The sequence below is a fragment of the Numenius arquata genome, chromosome Z (genome assembly GCF_964106895.1).
Source record: "Numenius arquata chromosome Z, bNumArq3.hap1.1, whole genome shotgun sequence".
Taxonomy (NCBI): Eukaryota; Metazoa; Chordata; class Aves; order Charadriiformes; family Scolopacidae; genus Numenius; species Numenius arquata.
The window spans coordinates 70,754,947-70,777,073 of NC_133616.1; the positions used below are offsets into that span (position 1 = coordinate 70,754,947).

General features: G+C 44.4%; 1 protein-coding gene across 1 annotated transcript; it reads right to left on the reverse strand.

Moving 5' to 3' along the window:
* Positions 1-259: 259 nt before the first annotated feature.
* SMU1 (SMU1 DNA replication regulator and spliceosomal factor) lies at positions 260-18,877 on the reverse strand. The gene is made up of 12 exons (XM_074165975.1): positions 18,789-18,877; positions 18,279-18,489; positions 18,019-18,171; positions 17,355-17,465; positions 16,324-16,452; positions 14,937-15,056; positions 14,410-14,526; positions 14,079-14,206; positions 5,313-5,439; positions 3,839-4,006; positions 3,398-3,550; positions 260-2,701 (listed from the first exon to the last, which is right to left on the reverse strand). Exons 1-12 carry the CDS (start codon positions 18,812-18,814, stop codon positions 2,603-2,605), a joined length of 1,542 nt encoding a protein of 513 aa, XP_074022076.1. The 5' UTR covers positions 18,815-18,877; the 3' UTR covers positions 260-2,602.
* Positions 18,878-22,127: the final 3,250 nt, after the last annotated feature.

Sequence of the window (22,127 nt, forward strand, 5' to 3'; positions counted from 1 at the left end):
TTGCATAACTCTGCAGGAACCTGAGCTCATGTACTGATGGCAGTAGCTCTTCCGCACGCGCTCTGCAAGCACAGAGAGAGAGAGAGGACTCCACCCAAGACAGGCTGAAATTCATTGATCTCCAGCTCAGAAACAGGAGGATGAACTCACCTACAAGACTCCCACTATGCCACGCACCCCCCACCAAGCACTTTGCACTCCTCTATGTATGACAGAGCTCACCCTCCCCAAGCAAAGTAATTCAAGAATAAAGCAAGGCCCGTGGGTGAACAATGCTTTCTTTAATAATAGTTAAAAACTCTAGATGTTGCCTTGTTCAAGTCTTACATACAGGTAAGTGGCATAACACCTGGCTGACTCTCCAGACAGAAAATGTCTTCCTAGATTACATTAAAAAAAATTAACATTCACATTAAAAAAAAATACATTTTATGTAAAAAAAAAAATAAAAAATTAACATTTTCAAGATTATCATTGTAATTTTGTGCCAACTGCCAGCTATTTTACAAATTACAGCTGCAGCCCAGGAGGTAAGTTTTAGCACTGCCCCTTCACAAGCGTTAGTACATTTCATTTTTTTTGTCTTGAGCACTTGACACAATAAACTCTGAAACTCTTAAATGGATATGAAATGCCAGATTTTCTCACATTTTTAAGCTAGAGAATGTATTCCAAACTTTAAACATTTGAGATTCTAACAGCTTTATTTGCTACGACTACTTTTTTTTTTTTTTTTTTTTTTTAAGAGCAATGTAAGATATAGTTTACATTGAGGATTAGCAGTTCTGTGTAATCTGAAGGCAAAATGAACCACAAGTTAGGTAACATCAAATATATTCTGTCAGGATCTTCTCCTGGATCAAAAGCCTACGAGCCTGCCAGATGTATGACTGTCAGATGTTTCTGACACACCAGTGTCTTTTTGGGCAGGAAAAACAAGCACTTTTTGCTATCTAAAAAATAACTTTGCCCTAGCTAAGGAAGCAAAAAACAACTTAGGAATTAAAACATTACAACTGAACATAGAACTAAACACTACAGCTGTAGCGAACAAGCAATGCTACGTGAGAAGTTAAAGCTAAAACATTTCTGCATTTCCTTAGACCGATATGAACACAGACTAATGAAGTGCACCGGTCAGTGCTGAAGGAGATCAGTCAGCAGCTGACAACCAGTACTTGCATTAGGATCAAGCCCTTCCACTGAAAAAAATCATGAGGTTATTAAAATCGGATCTGATTTAGTAAGTCAAAGAGAAGTTTTTACTGTTTGAAAGATTACTGTGCCAGGAAAGCATTCTACGAGAGATCAGGACAGGAAATAGAGTGGCAGATTCAAATCTACCTGCTTTTGTCTCATGATTACAGACAAAACTTCATTTTTTGCTGCATCCTGGAAAAACTATAGTCAGACTTTAGAAGATTCTGATGTACATTCACAACGGTGTGCATTAGTCAGGATCTCAAACGGAATCACCATCTGCTCCAAACTGAAGAGCATGAAAGTTTCTTGTTATCATAGTGTGGGACCTAAGTATCACCTTAACTAGGTCCACAAGTATATGAAATCTACAAAAACATCTTACAAGTTATTTAAAGCTAAGTACGCCATGCCCTTTCGGGAAACCAGGAAGCCAAACTGATTAAACTGGAAAAAAAAAAAAAAAAATAACTGCAGCATGTGCAGCATCACAGCACTAGGAACTCAGCCTATGTAAACCTGCTTTTGCATGTCTTATATTATTGATCCCCTGAGTCCTGCTTCAGGTAAAGCTGGTCTGAAAACATGATGCATTTATCGGAAGAGGGCCCAGGTAATAATTCCTTTTAGCCTGGAAGTAAAACAAAAGGAAAAAAACAAAACAAAACAAAATCCTAAAACCAACAAACAAACGAACAAAACCAACCAACCCCCCCCTCTAACCCACAAAACAAACAAACAAAAAATACCCCCAAAACAAGTATATCTCACTGCCACATTAGGCAGGTTCATAGCAGGAAGTGCTGGGAGATGGGGAAGAATAATGTCATTCTGAGGAAGCTGTGTAACACTACTTATTATGTATAGTTGGAAAAATCATAGTGAAAAACCGAACACCGCAAAACCCACTGGATTAGAAAAGCCTCTGCCTTCAAGCTGATGACAGAGCAGCCTCATCTGCATTCCAGGAAAACTGTGCATTTGTTTCAGCAGTGAGGAAGAGACAGCTTTCCCATTCCACATAATTCACTCAAATAAAAAAAAAAAAAAAAAGCATTTTACTGTATTCTAGGAAGTCAGCAACCACTTCTAAGTGTGTATAGTTCCTAGCTTGTTCAACTTTTTATAAACACTGTAGGAAGACTTCAGGAGATGGAAAAAACACTCTCACTGAAGCTGCTTCAGCTACTCTGGTAAAAATAAAAGTATTTGAAATTAACTGATGCTGTATCTAAGCATCAATCTACCTAACTTTAGATCAAGAAGTAAAAATGTTATTCTCTGGAAACCTGAACTGAAAATTGAGCAAGTATCAGACTCTGTGCATTTAGACCTTGTTAACGCACAAACATCAATAACCTGTAACTAACAGGCACACTTCATAGCTCATTGTAAAATCAAGCTATGGCTTCCAGAGCTTGAGGAGGCCATCTTCACTGTAAGTGGCAATCAGGTTCTGGTGGGGGTGATGAGCAATGCCAATGACATCTTTTTCGTGAACCTAGAGAATAAGCAGAAAGATGCATCAGGAGATTCTTTCTTTAGCAGAGTCAAGCCAAATATTACCTTCAAACAAGAACTAGAGGAAAGCTGGACTGAGGTTTAACATGCCTTATGCACACAGCAAAAGAAGAGCAACATAATCCCCCAGTGTCAAGTTCCATGTGAAAACAATTTTTGTGACAAAGCAGTTACTTTTTGTTGGGCAAGGGAAGGTGCAGTGAAGGCTTACATACAATGAAATCCATGACATTTAAGTGTTCCCCACTAAATTCAGACATTCAAGTTGGTATTCCTCTTTAGTTTAATCCAAGGCAAATTTAAGCCTGACAGCTTTAAATCTGACAGCTGCGTCAGATTCTCCATCAGCCAGAGCCCAGGACAAGACATGCTCTAGTTCAAATAAGTTTGAACCAATCCACTCTTGGCTTGGTGGGTAAACATTTTTGTAACTTCTAAAATTAAAATGGTTCTAAAAAAAAAAAAAAAAACCTAACAACAAACTTAAAGACATTCTACAGCCAAGGGGCCAAGTGTTCTGGAATGTGTTTGTTACCAGTCACGGCTGCTATAGGTGAAAGATTCCTTGGTACAAGCCTTCTTCTTAGGAACTTCTCCTTACAGACTTCATAATAAATGAACATCTAGATCATCCTTGTATTCAGAACTCTGCAAAAGCTCAAAGCTAAGAACTTACAGTCAGAGTTCTCTCCAGCTTGCCGGTCACTGTGCTAAAGCAATAGAGCACAAAATCTTCACCAACACAGTAGATCCATTCACCACGAGGTGAAAGCGCACAGCAGACAAAGTCACCACCTTCTCTCTTACCAGAGCTAAAACTTCTTACAATCTGTAAAGATACCCCCCCAAAAATATTTGGCAGGATTAAACTGCAGCACATCATTACTATGTTCAGGGCAAAAATATTGAGGCAGTACTAGGTCTGTTTAGAACACAGGATCTTTCCACAGCTGCAATCGCTTTCTGAAGTCAAGCTGTTCTGTAACCTGCGTACAGAATAGTTTGTCATGAAAGCAAACTGGAAGTCAGGTTTAACCCAAAGCTAGGTTACTAACTAAGTTTCTGGAATTCTTAGAATGACTGAGAGACTTGAAAGGATACCAGTAAGATCACATACTTGTCCTTGCATATTCATAATGACGACTGTATTCGATCTGTTGCAAACAACAAAGTGTTCTGGGTTTTTAGGCAGCAGGATGACACTGTTCACAGTAATGTCTGTCCCAGCAGTGCTGCCAAGAGATTTGAAGGTATTTGAGCACTCTGTTGTCTTCACATTCCAAACCTAGTATGAAAAATAAACGTAAAATCAATTAGCTTTAAAAAAATTAAACAAAAATGAGCTGATTCAGGATACAGGATTCAGATTTTTCAAGGTTCCTGAAGGGAAATATGAATTCCAAAAATTGTAGCTTAAGGCAGATTTTTTAAAAAATACATTATCACATCTATTTTAAAATGTGGACACCATAAACAATTTCACTAAGAGTGAACTGAAAGCGAATGTCTACCCAAATTCAGCCTGGCACACTTTCATTAAACGTATTCCCTGAAGGGCAAGTCCAGACTTGCTTTCTGGTTTTAGCTGGTATGTGTGAATATATGTGCAGCCTCTGCACATGCAGTTTGCCTTACACAAGACAGACACCAAAACTGCTGAAAAAGCAAAGCATCACTGGGATCGCTGGAAAAGATGTCCCAGCTTAGAGCTACTTCAGGCTCAACACAAGGCTGTTCTAGCTGTTTAGAAACAGGAAATGGAACTGCTTGTTTAATAGTTAAAAGAAAATGTAACTCGCTATCTGTGGAATATTTTTGCTCTTTATACAGTAGTACAATCAAAATGGAAGATACCGCCTTCTTATGCTATTCCCATGATTGGGGCAATCTAGCAAAGACTGCAAGTTTGAAGTAACGTCTCTTTTAATATGAGCAAAATCTGTCACACTCTTCCAGGCCACATCTATAAACCAGATCCATTTACATGCCCCACCCTCCCCCATCCACTGCAATGAAGGCCTACTTGATGTAGCTCTTTCTATATTCATTTATTTATTTAGTCAGTAATGCCCTGTACACAACAATGCTTTACTCCTCTTAACTACTACACACCAAGCAGTTCCACTCTTTGCTGAGACTAGAAGCTAAACCTATCACAGTTTCTACAATCAATTTCATTAACACCAGATTACCTAGTTTACACGGCAATGGACTCCTAAGCACCAAGAAATAAACAGGTGTCCAACACAGTAAGCCAGAAAATGCCATTACTGCAGACAAGGGAATCCCCACATTCTAGGACAAAAGGTGTCACAGTCAATTCTATTTCTACAAGAAAGCAGGAAGAGGCAGGTAAGTACTGCAGTTATCTCCTCCTTTCATTAATACAGCAGAAACAGGCTCTGCAGCAATCTGTAAGCAGAGTACAAAACTTCATCAGTTCTAATTTACACCAACCTACACCAAAGGTCACAAGCAGAAAGACTACTGCCGATAACCCCAAGTTCTTCTCCTGTGACTTGTAAACAACTCAGCTACAGCATGCAAAGAGTCTTGAATGTGTTATTTACAAAGGGTAAATGATATCTTACCTTCACTGTGCCATCAGAGGATGCACTGATAATATAGTGGCCGTCCTGGGTAAAAGTAGCTTCATTGACAAAGGAAGAATGCCCACGGAATTCCTTCAAAGTTTTCCCAGATTTTAAACCATGAATCCTGTCACACAACAGAGGTCACAACTGAGTGAGCAACTGAGGTTCTCTGAACCACCCCCTGGCTTCACCTTATTTTAAATCTGAGATATCTTTGATAGGAAACAATAAAAAGTGCGAAAAATCTGCAAGCCATTAAGTCTTTATCACAATCCCCTTTCATCAAAGGTGTTATCACAGAATCACAGAGGTTGGAAGGGACCTTTTAAGATCATCTAGTCCAACCAATGAAAAAAAAAAAAAAAAAAAAAAAAAAAAAAAAAAACCACCACACACGCAACCCACACACACACCACCACACCACCCAACACTAATCCATATTCCCAAGCACTATGTCAACTCCTCTCTTGAATACCTCCAGGGATGGTGCCTCAACCACCTCCCTGGGCAGTCCATTCCAATGCCTGACAACCCTTTCAGTAAAGAAATATTTCCTAATATCTAACCTGAACTTCCCCTGGCGCAACTTGAGGCCATTGCCTCTTGTCCTATCATCTGTAACTTGGGAGAAGAGACCGACCCCCGCCTCTCTACAGCCTCCTTTCAGGTACTTGTAGAGAGCAATAAGGTCTCCCCTCAGTCTCCTCTTCCCCAGACTGAACAACCCCAGCTCCCTCAGCCTCTCTTCGTAAGACTTGTGCTCCAGACCCCTCACCAGCTTCGTTGCCCTTCTCTGGACCTGCTCCAGCACCTCAATGTCTTTCCTGTGGTAGGGGGCCCAAAACTGGACGCAGTACTCGAGGTGGGGTCTCACCAGTGCCGAGTACAGGGGGACGATCACCTCTCGGGTCCTACTCACTACACTGTTCTTGATACAGGCCAGGATGCTGTTGGCCTTTTTGGCCACCTGGGCACACTGCTGGCTCATGTTCAGCCTGCTGTCGACCAACACCCCCAGGTCCTTTTCTGCCAGGCAGCTCTCCAGCCATTCTTCCCCAAGCCTGTAGCGCTGCCTGGGGTTGCTGTGACCCAAGTGCAGGACCCGGCACTTGGCCTTATTGAACCTCATCCCGTTGGTCTCAGCCCATCGATCCAGCCTGTCTAGATCCCTCTGCAAAGCCTCTCTACCCTCCAGCAGATCAACACTGCCACCCAGCTTGGTGTCGTCTGCAAATTTGCTGAGGGTGCTTTCGATCCCCTCGTCCAGATCATTGATAAAGATGTTGAAGAGAACCGGCCCCAGTACCGAGCCCTGTGGGACACCACTCGTGACCGGTCGCCAACTGGACTTCATTCCATTCACCACCACTCTCTGGGCCCGGCCCTCCAGCCAGTTTTTAACCCAGCGGAGAGTATACCCATCTAAGCCATGAGCATCCAGTTTCTCCAGCAGGATACTGTGGGACACTGTATCAAAGGCCTTGCTAAAGTCTAGGTAGATAACATCCACAGCCTTTCCTTCATCCACCAAGCGAGTCACTTTGTCATAGAAGGAGATCAGGTTTGTCAAGCAGGACCTGCCCCTTGTGAACCCATGCTGGCTGGGCCTGATCACCTGGGCATCCTTCATGTGTTGCATAATGGCACTCAGGATGATCTGTTCCATCACCTTCCCAGGCACCGAGGTCAGACTGACAGGCCTGTAGTTCCCTGGATCATCCTTCCGACCCTTCTTGTGGATGGGCGTCACATTTGCTAGGCGCCAGTCGGCTGGGACCTCCCCAGTTTGCCACGACTGTTGGTAGATGATGGAAAGTGGCTCTGCAAGCACTTCTGCCAGCTCCCTCAGAACCCTCGGGTGAATCCCATCTGGGCCCATAGACTTGTTTATGTCGAGGTTATGGAGCAAGTCCCTCACCATCTCCCTTAGAATTACGGGGGCTTCGTCCTGCTCCCCGCCCCTAACTGCTAGCTCAGGGGTCTGGGTACTCGGGGGACACCCTACTCCACTGCTAAAGACCGAGGCAAAGAAGGCATTCAGTACCTCAGCCTTCTCCTCATCCTTTGTCACTATGTTACCTTCCATATCCAGGAGAGAGTGGAGGTTCTCCCGAGTCCTCCTCTTGCTATTAATATATTTATAGAAATTCTTTTTATTGTTTTTAACATCCAGGGCCAGGTTCAGTTCTAGCTGAGCTTTGGCCTTTCTAATCTTTTCCCTGCATAACTTTACTACACCTTTGTAATCTTCCTGAGTCGCCTGTCCTTTTTTCCAAAGGACATAAACTTTCCTTTTTTCCCTGAGCTGTGACCTTAACTCTTTGTTCAGCCAGGCCGGTCTCTTCCCTCGACAGCTCGCTTTCCTGCGCACAGGGACAGCCTGCTCCTGTGCTTTTAGGACTTCCTCCTTGAAAAGTGTCCAGCCTTCCTGGACTCCTTTGCCCTTCAGGGCTGCCTCCCAAGGGACTCTGTCAAGCAGACTTTTGAAAAGACCAAAGTCTGCCCTCCGGAAGTCCATGATGGCAGTCCTGCTGGTTCCCCTTCTTGCTTCCCTGAGAATCAGAAACTCTATCATTTCATGATCACTGTACCCCAGACGGCCTCCAACTGTTACATCCCCCACAAGTTCCTCTCTGTTTGCAAACAGCAGATCAAGTAGCGCTCCTTCCCTAGTTGGCTCACTCACCAGCTGTGTCAGGAAGTTATCCCCAACACACTCCAGGAATCTCCTAGACTGTTCCCTCTCAGCTGTATGGAGTGCCCAGCTGATATCTGGTAGGTTGAAGTCACCCACCAGGACAAGTGCAAGTGATCTCGAGACACCTGCTAGCTGCTTATAGAACATTTCATCAACCTCTGCATCCTGGTTGGGTGGTCTGTAATAGACTCCCACCACAATATCAGCCTTGCTGGTCCTCCCCTTGATTCGTACCCACAGGCACTCAACTCTACTATTACCCTCATTTATCTCCACACATTCATATTCCTCCCTAACATACAGGGCCACTCCTCCTCCTCTCCTTCCTTGCCTGTCCCTTCTGAAGAGCTTGTAGCCATCCATTGCAGCACTCCAGTCATTCGATTCATCCCACCACGTTTCCGTGATGGCAACTACATCATAGCTTTCATGCCGTACAATGGCTTCCAGCTCCTCCTGTTTGTTGCCCATACTACGTGCATTTGTGTAAATGCACTTTAGCTGGGCTAGTTTTCTTGCCATTTTTATGGGGGGGTGAGGCCCAACACCTCCCTGACCATGCTCAGACCCTTCTGTGGTATCCAGCCTATCACTGTCCCTCATGTCATTACCACATGGGTTACCATCCTCCACCTCTGCTGAGGCAACAGGCCACAAGACCTTGCTAGCACTTTTACCCATCGGCACTGGTAATCTGCTCCCAGGCTCCTCCTTAGTAATCCTGCTTTCATCCCCATCCCCCTTCAACCCTAGTTTAAAGCCCTTTCAATGAGCCCTGCTAATTCTTGTCCTAATATTCCTCTTTCCCTTTGGGTAAGGCTTGCCCTACCAGTTGCCACCAGGTCTAATGTCCTATAGAACATCCCATGATGAAAGAAACCAAAGTTCTGACGGTGACACCAGCCTTGGAGCCAAGAGTTAATCTGCTGGCTCTTCCTGTTTATACCCTCATCAATCCCTGCAAGTAATGGGATGGAGGAGAACACAATTTGTGCTCCTGATCCCTTAACCAGCTGTCCAAGGGCCCTAAAGTCTTTCTTCAGGGCCCTTGGACTACTGTTAGCTACCTGATCCCTGCCTACTTGAAATACCAATAATGGATAGTAATCCGAGGGGCGGACCAGGGCAGGGAGATTTTTCTTTATATCCTTAATCCTGGCCCCAGGGAGGCAGCAGACTTCTCTGTGGGAAGGATCCGGTCTGCAAATGGGGCCTTCTGTTCCCCGCAAAAGAGAGTCACCCATCACAATTACCTTCCTCTTTTTTTTTGTTGCTGAAGTCCGAAGGCGTGGGGGTGGCTGGCTGACTCTGGGTAGTTCACTGTCTAAATCCTTGTCCCTATCCTCGTGTGCCTGGCCCTCGACTTCCAAAGCACCGTACCTATTTTGTAGGTGCAACTGGGAAGGTGACAGGGGCTGGCAGGAGTTTTGCTTGCCCTTCCGAGGAGGGACCTGCCTCCATTCCTCATTGTCCCTTAGGTTCCTTTCTTCTGCCTGGTGACAAGCAGAAGGGAGATCATCCACATCCTGCAGAGCCTCTGCCCCACTCCTACGCCTCAGTGTACGGCTCCACCAATCTATTTCGCTTTCACTGTCTCTAATACTTCTAAGTCTATCCACCTCTTCCTTCAGTTCAACCACCTGCCTGAGCAGGTGGTTTATTTGATCACACCGCACACATGCGGTGTCTCTGGCTCCATTAGGAACACATGCCAGGCTGAGGCATTCACTGCAGCTGGAGACCTGCACAGACACGTGTTTTTGTGGGACCTCCGTCTGAGTTTCCACATTCTTCCTTGTGGGGCATTTTGCACGTGTTGGGGCCATGTTCTTGTCTAGAGCCACGAGGGGATCGACAACTGATGGCTGCTCCCACCCGCTGTGCGCTCGTGCGCTAATATATTTGCCCTTGCTCTCACGCGCACCCGGCACGCGCTCTGACTCTGCTGCGGCTAGCTGCCGCTGTCGCTGTCCGCGTGGTTATGTGTTCCTGTGAAAAGCTCAGGGAAATGCCATCAACCTTCAGCCTCAACGATCTGTATGTAGTACATACTGTACATATTAGAAGACAGGACTATGAAAGGAGAAACTATGAAGCTGACAAAACAAGAATTACAGAATTGGAAGTAACCTCTGGAGGTCTCTAGTCCAAGACTCCTTCCTCAAAGCAAAGCCAACTTTTAAGTGAGGTCAGGTTGCTCAGAGCCTTGAGCAAGTCCTTGTCCAGTTGAGTTAAGAAATTCTTTCTTTACACCCAGCCAGCATTTTTCTCTTTTGCAAGCCGTTGCCATTGCCTCTTACTAGGCAGCTCTGCAAAGAATTTGCTTAGTCATCAAAAAGGGAATTATATTGCTCATCTGTATCAGCCTTAAATTGTAGTACCAAGTGGATACAGTTTTCAAGAAGTCTGAAGCCTTGAGAGCAAAACTCCTTATTCCATTTGAAGCTTGCTGTCCTTGATTCAACATCTAACCTTACATAATTTCAGTTAAAATGCTCATGCTATGGTTCATATGTATCAGGATCTAAAAAGATTAACATCTCTCATTAAGATGTTTTGTGATGCCTGTTCACTGTGCAGTTGCCTCCAGATCCACACATTCCTTCATTTTTATCTAAAGCACTACCATTGGTACCACTGGGTTTTAACAGTATGGGCAAGAGCCTAAAGCTATTAAACACATTACATAATCCCATTGAGTTAAACTTAAAATGTATACAGTCATCAAGCACTGGATCAGTATTATTCATAATGTTACATCCTAGAACTCCACTGTGAAAAAGATAATAAGGAAGTTGGAAACCTTGGCAAACAGACAGACTGAGAGAAACATCATGGTGTTGACAACAGATTGTTGCAGAACCACCTCAGGCATCAGAATCACCTGGGCGCTGCAGAGGACATCTGCAGCAAAGGACCTGGTAAGCCACAGGGAGAACAAAGTGAAAGCCAGCAGTATGCTGTGGAATTCAGGAAACCCAGGTTCCCCACTACATGGCAAAGGTGTAGCCACCTCTGGAGGACTCTGTCCAGTTTTGGGCCCCCACTAAGGGGCCACTAGGATGGCCAGAGGGCTGGACCACATGATGCATGAGAAGAGGCTGAGAGGACTGTATCTGTCCAGCCCAGAGAAGTGAAAGTTCAGGAGCATCTAATTGCTGTCATCCTTGTAGACTAAAAAATTAAACAAACTACTATTAAGTATTGTAAGTCAGAATAACCCCAAAGAAGAAAAATAACTGTGAACTAGACAAAACTGATCTAAGCTGCTTTAAACTGCAGCAAAGTGTCTGCATAGCAACAGAAGAGCTTTGTTGCAAACTAAATCTACCCAGTGGTGAGAAAAATTCCACTCAGTAATGAGACCAAATAGATGCAGGATCAGAATTATTGCACAACACAAATGTTAAGCAACACTTTCCAGATGCTAAGAGCTGCAGGAACAAGGGTTGCTGCCCATCTGGTAACTTAGATTAGAACAGAATTTGAGTATTTCTGTGACTACTTGCTAGTATTAAAAGTTACAATTAACTTTCATTCTTGCTTTTATCCACCCTGCACTGACTCTTGGGAAAAAAAAAAAAAAAAAGGGAGCAGAAAAAGGATATCTAAGTCCTTACTAAACATCTGACAGACTGAAACTATTTGGTTAACATCACTACGTAACAGTTTTTTCACAGCATACATGGAGTCATATTCTCTGCAGAGGTGCACAGCTAAAGGACAAGATGCAAAGTGCACAAGTTACAAATGAAAACAAAACAAACCAAAACCAAGAAGTCTTTCCTTATGTCCAGCAAGATTTTTGCCAAGGGGGTTATACAGCCGTAAGGCAGATGCCAAGACAAGCAGCTGGTTCTCCTCCACCCATGGAGATTTCAAGAACTCAGCTGGACAAGGCCCTGAGCAAGCTGACCTAACTGAAAGGTTGGTTGTGTTTTGACAAGCATATTGGACTAGAGACCTCTAGAGGTACCTTCTACATTAAACTATTCTATAATTTATGCCTAGTCTGTCTTACACAGATGCTTGAGCTGTCTTAGACCACAGATGCAAGCCTAATGACCTTTATAGCTGTCCCACAACAATCCATTGCTTTATCGTGTTCTTGCTTAACAGATGATCTGCACACCAGGTGAGCTGCAGTAATGGCACACATGTAAATCTTAGCACATGGAAAGTATCAGGCAATGCCAAGTTTGTTCAGTTTAACCTAACCACATTAAGAGGGATGTACTTCCTTGGATTTTCTGCAAACAGACCTCATATCCAACTGCTGTAACTGAGCTGACACGCTATGAACTTGCTAAACTGCACTAACTGGATTGTGCACCAAAGCAAGTCCAAAGTTTGTAGAAAGACTCAACTCCCATTCCTGGGTTCCCAAGATCTCAGCTTGTGGGCCTTGAACATCATGAACATTTTCACTGCCCAAAAGGAATGTCACCGGCACTGGGAAACCGAACTATACAGATAGGTTGAAAAACCCCACAGCTCATATCCCAACATCGTGCTGGTGCTACACGCCCAAAAGCAGAACTGCAGACACAGCCTGGAGAAATGGCAATTATCTTTTGGGAGTAAAGAGAAAAATGATCCTGTCTCTACGGCTCTTTTTCATCACTGAAAGAAGTTTTTTTTTTAATATGGCCAGCGTAAGCATAAAAAGTACCTGGCTACACGATTTTTCTCTAACAGAGATTCCAAAACAGTGGTACATCAGAAAATCACAGAATAAGATACCTCAGAAGACCTCTATTCCACTGCTCTCCTCAAAGCAACATCAACTTCCAAGCCACTCATGGTCTTCTTCAATTTAAGTTTGAAAGTCTTTAAGAGTTGAGATCCCTCCCCAGCCTGACACAACTCTCTCAGCATTGTCCAAGCACTGCTTCTTTCCCAAGGGAAAAAAAAAAAAAAAAGTTTTTTCCTTATATACAGTCAGAATTTCACTTTCTGGAGGCTGTCCCTTGTAGGAACTGTGCACTTGACAAGAGTCTGGCATTGTCTTATCTATGACCACCGCTAGATGAGGCAACTAGGTCCCTTCTCATGCTTCTTTTTTTCAGGCCGATTAGGCTCAGCTCTCTCAGCCTCCTCTTATACACCACATGCATACAAAGAGACGCTCAGATCAAAACGCAACACCCTAAGGCACAGGAAAGGCTGTACTGCCATTTCCAGATAAAAATTGCCACTCTTGCTCTTGAAGCTCTCAGCCTCCATTAGCCTGGCTGTCTTCCAGAGCTGGATCTCTAGTATTCCATGTCAGACTGCTGGGAAGAATAGATGCCCCATGAACATTTTCTTTGGATCCTTATTCCTCTTGTTCCCACTCCAAAGGGAGTTCACTGGATCCAAGACAGATAGAGGAGTGGATCTCGGGGCTGGGACTACAGAGATGGATTCTGGGGCAAGACCCTTACTCAAGCCCACAGGAGAGCCATGACTATTGCTAATTGAGATTCCCAAGCACTTTTGGAAATTCTGATCTATCCAGCAACTATCAGGAGGAAGCAGAGAAGATGCACCAAAATACTTCAAGCTGGTCCCTTCAGGATTTCTTCAGATAGTAGAAAAAGAGGAGACCATGATACTGCTTCATAAAGAAAATAAACTGCATGGAACCAACTACTGCCATGTCATCTATTAAACCTAGTAAGATTAGGCTGTTTACGCCATTTCAAACAATGTCATCATCCTGTTATCCTCAGATCTTTTCTACCCTAAGTTTGTTGTAAAAAACGTTATTTTTCAAGGTTGACACAGCTGTTTAAGCTAGGAGTCTCCCAGAAAGAAAACACGCAAGGTCAACATAAATGACAAAAGAGTGGAAGTAGTACTTGGCCCCTAGTCCTGGAATAATGCAAGTTAGGCAAGGTGAAAGGTGAAACTTTCAAACTGTTCCTCTCCAAGCCTCAGCAGTTCTGTTCTCCTATTAAAACTCAATGCAAAAGGATCAAATCCCAAGTCAAATGAATTTATATTCAAAAGTTCAACCGCTTAATGTGAAAACTGTTTTCTTTTCTCCTGCACTGTAGTTCACACATTCCCAGTTTATTTACCTGATTGTCTGATCAAAAGAAGCACTAAGGATTTGGCTGCTGTCTTTGGAGAAACTGAGGCATGTAACACCTTTACTGTGTGCCCGTTCAAATCTTCTCAGACACTGACCACTCTGGATTTTCCACACCTGGAGAGGAAACAGCAAATGAAATGCAGGTGGTTACTTTGTTATGAGATCACAGAAGCTTAAACATCAAACCCAGTATGTATCTGTTTCTAAGCCCTGCTAAACTTCATTTATTTTTATATCAAATTGCAACATAACCGCAATTGCAAGTGAATCTTTCTGGTCACCACCTCTGCCAACATACAGTACAAAAAGATTTGTACCTTGATCTTCCCATCTTGTGCTCCAGTTGCTAGCATTTCTGTATCTCTGCTGAAGCACATGCACAGCACTGCATCATCCATCATCATAAAATTATCTTGTGCCTGGTACTTCAGATCCTAAATGAAAGCAGAAGACCCACCAGTCAAAACTGCCTTAAAATACATTTCATTGAATTAGCTAAGTGCAAAACTACTAGCATTTTAACATCAGTTACATTTTCTAGCCTATCATCAAGCAGACCTCACAGCCTTACAACAACAGGGAAACACTATTGTCACTATTATAGAGACAAGAACAATGATCCAGAAATGTAAAAAAAAAAAGTTATTGCAGAGGGAAGTCTATGATAAACCAGAAAACTAAACTCATGTCAAGATTCCAGACCAATATTTGAACCACCCAAGCAGACACCTTTTTCAGATTCACAGTCCCCGAAAAATTAAAACAAACATAAAGTATAATCTCAAAGAATAAAACCAGGTGCTCCAGCCAATGAACTATCCGTGTGAAATAACGCACAATTTACCTTCCTAATCTTTCCAGTAGTGAAGTTCCATACTTCAATGAAACCATCAACAGAGCCAGTAACCAGATACTGTCCATCTGGGGAAAACCGAGCACACTCCACATGTGACTTCTGCCCAAACTGTTTTACAGGAGAATATAAATTTAGCCTAACAAGCAATTTAAAAGGAGCAACTCATTAAAACAAAGATGTAGTTTCATTTTTGTTGCAAAAATACAGTATTTTCTAGAGCTATGCAATCACAAATTTAATGGTAAGGTACAAAAAAGCCTGTCAATACCTGCTTACTAGCACTTCAAAAACGAAGGAAAAAAAAAACAAAACTCCTTTTGATCTGGTAATACCTGTGAAACTTAAATCAAACACTCCATGATTACAGCAGCAGTTGGGTTGGCTGTCTTCCTATTTTTGTTTTTGCAGTGAATTGTGTATGTTAACAAACACTTTTCCAGTACCCAACACACACCCCCAGCAGACTGCAGAAACTAGTACAAGTAGCTTCACTTGGAATGATGTTTCTCTAGTGAAATTTTCACACAGAATGTTGATTTTTTTTTTTTTTTATATACAGTTTTTAGATTTTAAAATACAAGCGGCCATGATAACTGAGTATAGAAAAAGGTTTTGGCTCACCTATACAAAAATCCAAGATGAGTACTGGTAAACATTTTAAAACAAGTTCTAATAAAACCTTTTTACCAAGCTGCTACTGAACACAACAAACTGATTTCACAAGTTCCAACTCATGACTTCCAAAAAACATCTGTTTATCGTGAGAACTGGTAGAGCTGCTACAGTGAACTAAACCTTCTCACTGTACAGAACTGCCTGGTGAAGTTGAAAAGCCTTTACAGGAGGAAACTCCCATATCGTGAGTGCTCCAGGACAACTACACCACTACAGCACAGTTTTCTTTCTCTTTTGAAATCTATACGATAAAACCCTGTCACTGATCGTATTAGTAAACCTAGTATGTAGTAGTTCATGATCAAAACTCAAATGGTTCACAGAAGCTAACAGGCACACACAGAAGTTTAAGGCATGAGTATTTCCTTGGACAAATAAAGAAGGGGACTAAGCCAACCACTTCTGAAAACTGAATGATTCTGAACTGTGAAGTCAAACGATCAATTAATACATTTATCATATTCACAAATACCATGAGCACACAGCCTTGTTAAGGGATCTCAATTCAGACTCTCATGAAAAGTCTCCTGATAAGATAAAGCATGGAGAAGTTAAAAAAAATACAAACAAAACAGAGAGGGAGGGAAATAACTTACAAAAAAGATAATAGAAGAATTCAGAAGGTTTACTACATGTCCCAATATGGAGCACAGGAAGGAACAAACAGCAGTAACACACATAAAAACAAGCACAACATCACCTTAATATGTCTGCTCAGCTGTGTGGGGAACTTTTCTTCTTCTACGTCTTTCACAGCTGCTTTCCCTCGGAACAAGTCAATTGTCATACCAGGAGGAAGCAGGCCCTGATGCTGCTGCCATTTCAGTGCCTTTTGAGGAGTTGAAAGCCATACAGTTAGGTATCAGATAACATACATCTTCCTCATCAAAACTTGCTTCTAATTAACACAATGCAGCAATAGTTTCTTATACCCTTACAAACTGTATACCTGTAGAGTTTGAGACAAATACACCGCAAACAATTACTTGAAAAAAAACTTATCAAATTGATTCCTAACTCAAGACCACAAACAATAGAACATTATGCTCAAGTGTTTTCTGCAAGTGAGAATGACTCAGGCCCACCCTTCTCTTTCTACCTTCAGAATGCAGTATAAAGTACGTACACAGTGTGAATTCAATCTTGTGTTAATTACATTACCTGACCTGTTGTCTATTTGCCTAGAACTGCATACATTAAAAATAAAAATTACATAAGCTTGCGTGGAAGATACAAGCGAACTTCATTCACGAATCTTATACAATCCGTTCAGCAGAGAGCTGCCTTCAGTCACAGGACACACCTGTTAGGCCAAGAGAATTTATTCTGCATACATAAAAGCTTAAAAAGTGAGACTTAAGCCATAAAACTGCAGAATACATTAAATACTGTCTGCATAGACTATCAATTAATATATTCTGAGAATCAAAAGAGCTGTAAGAACAACAACAGCAACAGTGTGTGTTAAAATGTAGTTTGAAAATAATCTCCTCTATGCACTGAGTATTTATTCTCTTGGAAGAAATCTACTGCTGGAGCACTGACTTTTCCTAAAACTGCTAAATCTTTGACACATACAGAAAATACTATTTTTAACTATACCACATGCAAATGTGCAATATTTAAGCTTTACTTTTATATAGTTGGAGAATCAACTACATCATAGTTAGTTTTATGCAGCAAAGATCTACAGAAACTGACATAGCTACTAAAATATTTCTCCAGAATTACCTGCCCCAACAACGCCATAAGACGAGATGGAGGTACCACGCTGACTTCTCCAGCTAAAGCTTGTGCAATAGCAGCTCTCCGCTTCTCTTTGCTACTTCCATCAGGGTATGCCTACAGAGAAGTTATTTTCACGAAGTGATTCTTCTAAATGATTTTCCATAAAAGCATTCATGGGTCTGAACTGAAGCCCCTTCCAGGTTCATTTTCAATTAAGCATTCAGAACTCCCCTTATCTTTAACACCAATCCTTGAAACATTTGAGATATGCTTTCACTAAAAATGTCAGACTGCCGTAACTAGTCAGAAATAATGCCTTGTTATTATTGTTACTATACAACAATTTTATTTACAAAGTACATTCCTTCCGCATTTATAAAACAGGAAAAGCAAGACATATGGCATCCTGTGGCAGGATACAGGTATAAATTCACAAACTCCCACCTGCAGTATACTTCAAAACCACTGCTCTGCTGCCTCATGATCAAGTGTTACAGATCATTTCCCAAACACTTCATAAAATGTATAAAATCATCGAACTGGAAAGCTGCACATTCTTACTCCCAGAATGGAAAATAAAAGATGCTGTACACCGTTAGCAACTTGGATTGAAGCTAGGGGTCATGCAAGACAGCGTTGTGCGGTCTCTGGGAAGAGTGTAACATACCTCACGAGGATCAAAATAAGACCTGGCCAGAAGGTTTTCAAGGTGGATGTACCGCTCTGGCTGAGTTTGCTTTAGCATGATCATGGGATCTGTTTGTCTCAGGAGAGACCTGGCAGCACCTAGTTCCCGGAGCTCAATCAACTCCAACACAACCTGCATCAAGAGAAAAACATCTGCATCAGCAAAGGGGAAGTGGAAAACTCCAGAGAGGGGCTTCCACCCAGACCAGAACAGTCCACGCACAGCCTGCTCTCTCTCACCTGCTCGTAGAGATCAATGAGGGTCTTGTCGGGCAGCTTCAGCGACTGTATGGCTTGCAGCACTGTGTCCCAATGCCCGCTGTTGATGTCGGCCACAAAGCTTTCAATACTGTCCACAGTGTTGAGGGACACAGTCGTTTCCTCCTGGAGGGTGGCGAGGGCTCGGTGGAGGCTGTTCTCTTTCAGGTACTGCATGATCAGCCGGATCACGCTGCAGGGGAACAGCGGCCACTTACGAGACCAGCCCGGCGGGATGCCCTCACCGCGGTCCCCACCTCAGCCGCCGAAGCCCCCTCCCGCCCGGCTGCCCAGCCGCGGCGAAGCTGGCACCACCCCCGCGACCGCGGACGCCCTCATGTCCCCTGATCACCTCAGGGACAGCCCCGCCCCTCCCCCACGGCCACGCAACGGCTCCCGCCTCGGCCCGCCGCCGCCGCCCTCTCCCGCCACTGCCTCTCCGGCCGCGACGGCCTCCCCCACCCTCCCCTCCCCGCCAGCCGCCACACGCACTCGGAGGACTCGATTTCGATCGACATCTTGAGCCGCCGTCACCCCGCCGCAACGGGGCCTCCACCGCCGCCTCCGCCACTTCCGGCCTCGCGCTCCGCCGCTTCCGGCCCGCGCCACGCCGCGGGGGCCGCCCCTCCTAGCTATCACGTGAGGTGGGGGGGGAGCGGAGGGGGGGAAGGGAAGGGGGAGGATCCGGCGGCGGGCATGCGCACTGGGACGTCCACGCGCCGCTGCTGTTCCTGCGCCCCCTGGCGGCGGCCCTCGGCCGGGGTGAGGGCGGCCGGGGCCAGCAGGCCCGAGGAGGCCCTGAATCGGTGCTACCGGGGTTGGGGGGGTCCGGGGACCCGACCTGGGCAGCCCCGGGAGAGCCTGCAGCCTCCCTGCCCTTGTTGTTACTCATCAGGTAGGTGAGTCGGAAGGAATATTGGGCTCAAGGCCTGTGACAGAAGCCAAAGGCAGGCTTGGTGGAAGCAGAGTTATTGGTGAGCTGAGTACACTGCTGGCCTGGCCAGGAAGGCTGAGAGCGAGCATGTGAGGAAAAAAAGCCCAGCATCAAAAAGGTTAAAAGGTTGGGACCAGTATTCACCCAGGAGTGGCTATCAGTGCTGGGAACTGAAAGCGTTTGGTTTTGGTTTTTTTTCCCTGTCCCTCAAAATAGCAGCACTTGAAACAGAACAGCTGCTTCAGTGACACAGCAAGTATAATATCAAGGCAAGATCACTGATAAAAGTTACTCTGCAAGTTGGCTCTTCAGTGTTGTCTTAGAAGTGTGGTCTGTGCCTTCACTGTAACCCTTGTTTGAGTGTTTTTCAGTTTCAGTACAGAACTCATGTTTCCCAGCTGGCTTCTCGCAGAGCTGCAGTCCACCCACTGTCCTTCATTCATCAGGATTTCAGAAGATTCCCTGCGGTGTCACAGACATGTCGGACTGCAGATCAGGCCAGGCATGATGCAGAACTGCTTCTTGGCCACCTACTTCTTTGCGTGCGCAGGTTTGCAGATGCAAACCAGTCATCTTTCTTGCTGTTAGCAAGCCTTAAGTCAGTATGAGCTCTGCATTTCGAGAGTGTGGTCATGTGTGAAAGAATGACACTTCATAAAGTAATATTTCATTAGTAGGGAAATTAATAGCCTATCTTGGCTGCTTTAATTATGGACTGAGACATGGAAAAATGCTGCTGTACCAGGCAGAGCCCTCCAGTGGTGAGGGAGGACACGAGAGACAACTGAACTTTTAAACACACAAAGGGTGGCAGTGGCAGTCCATCCATGCTGCTTGGACTCTAACCAAGGCCAAAAGTCTTGAAGCTCTGGTTAATGCTAGAAGACAAGTAAAGCCAACTGTCCCTCCTGGCTGCAAATAGGCTTAGGTGGCCTTGATGGTAAGGCAGCTCCTCACTCCCTGGGCAGCAGAGAGGATCTTGCTGCTCATGTCTCCCTGGCATGGGGCACTTCCCACCCCCTTCCAGTAAGTGCCGATAGCAGTGCTAGACTGCCAGCACACGGGGATGTGAAATCCACTGTACTCAGCCCCTCTTCGATGGACTTGTTTCTTGCTGTTTTTTTAGGCTTAGCGTACAATTTGCTGGATGAGCCATGGAAAATAGAGCTGTGTGTGAGAAACTGCCTGCCTTTGCCAATGAAAGCTGTTCTTTGCTGTCTCTGTCCCCAGAGTGCTTAAGAAAGTAATCCAATAGCGTAAAGTTGAAAAAATAGTGAGTGAGGCACACGGCTAATGTTTTGCATGCTGTTGTTTCCTCTCCTTGATCCCAACTCATTTTTTTTCACTGCTATTACAAAGGTGCAGGGATTACTGCTGGGAAGTATCAGTTGATCATTCTGAGTGTATTTGTTTGCAATGACAGGTGTATTTATATGTCTGTTGAAGGTTGTTTTGAAAACAAGTCTAATCCAGGCTGTAAGAAAGCAAAGCCATGAAATCGAAAGATGGCAGCTATTTTTGTGCTGGCAGCACAGAGAAATCTGGCTCAGTCCATCAGTAAATTCAGCTGCTGCTTTCCTGCCTGCCCTCACTCCCATGTTACTGGGCCCTAGCAGGAGAATCCAAACCTGGCAGGCTACCTGGTCCTGAACTATCACAGTCCTCAGGATGGCATTTTTCTGAAAGATGACACTGTCACAGGAATGTGCTGACAGACTGGACAGATGTTGGTGGTATATACCCCGTTTGGCTTTCCTTCCCCAATAGCTGCAGAGGGAGATGAACACCCCAGCTCAACCTCCCTGTGCCGTGAGTCAGAACTCACCATGAACTTCATCCGAGAAAAGGGTCCCGATGCACCAAGTGCTGCACAAGCACATGAGAAGCAGACTTTGGCTTTGTGGCTAGACATAGCTATGGCCAACTTGATCTCGTGCTGGCAGCAGTCCTGCACCTGGAGACCTCCAGAGGTCCTTCCAGCCAACACTCACGGGATGCCAACGCTGGCACAGCATTACATAAGGGAAGGAAAGGTTTCCATTTTATATTTTGGCTCTACTGGGAAATGGATGCAGAGGGAGATAAACAGTCTTGCTTATCAGTCCCAGACCCGCTCTTTCAGTGAGAGCTGAGCGAGTCCCTTGGAATCAAAATTTTTAAGGGAAGAATTTTACCTCTTTTCCTGGCAGAAAATTTAATAAAATAATTTTCAGATCCTTCACGATTCAAAAGTTGACAGTTTTCTGCACTCCCCTCCTCCATCCCTCCTGCTCTCTTGCTTCCCTGGGAGAGGAACTTCAGCACCAAGCCAGGAGTGAGTCGTGCCTTACGCTGGCCAGGCCACCCATCTGCAGTGGCTGGGGAGTGGGATCCAGGCACCGGTTGGGGTGCAGAATCACAGCTTAGGGTAGCTGTACACCATGAGGACCTCACTTTCCCTGCCAGACGGCTGGCTGTCTTCATGTGTGACTGTCCGCTGCCTTGCAAGCTGCAAGACTTAAGTTTCCTATGGTCCAGAGCTGTGCTATGGCACCAGGAGGCCACATAAGCTTATGATGACAATGCTGTCCTTTCTCTGCTCTCTGAGTTACAGTTTAGTGACCTGCAGTAGAGTTTTGCTTTTCTCAGCTTTCAGGCCACAATGCCGGAAATGAGTCCTTCCGTCAAAGCGCATTTGCTGTAGTCTGAAAATAAGATGCACCCCTCTGAGGCCAGCATCTTGAGAGAGGCTGCTTAGGGGAAACTGCCTGTGTCATTTCTGTCCCTGTTCTTCAGGATACTTTTTATGGAACAAAAACAAAAACAAAACAAAAAAAACAACACTCCAAGACCTGTGTCTTGCAGAGAGAGATGCGTGACTTGAAATCAGAGTGTTGTTCCAGAGAGTCCTTAAACCT

What these genes read in the sequence shown, in the direction of transcription:
- SMU1 (XM_074165975.1), bottom strand. Translation starts at nt 18,814, where the DNA reads ATGTCGATCGAAATCGAGTCCTCCGA. An exon ending in CTTATTTTGATCCTCGTGAG is followed by an intron (nt 17,466 to 18,018) that starts GTATGTTACACT and finishes ACTTCTCTGTAG; the next exon opens with GCATACCCTGATGGAAGTAG. An exon ending in TCTTTTGATCAGACAATCAG is followed by an intron (nt 5,440 to 14,078) that starts GTAAATAAACTG and finishes GTTGTGTGACAG; the next exon opens with GATTCATGGTTTAAAATCTG.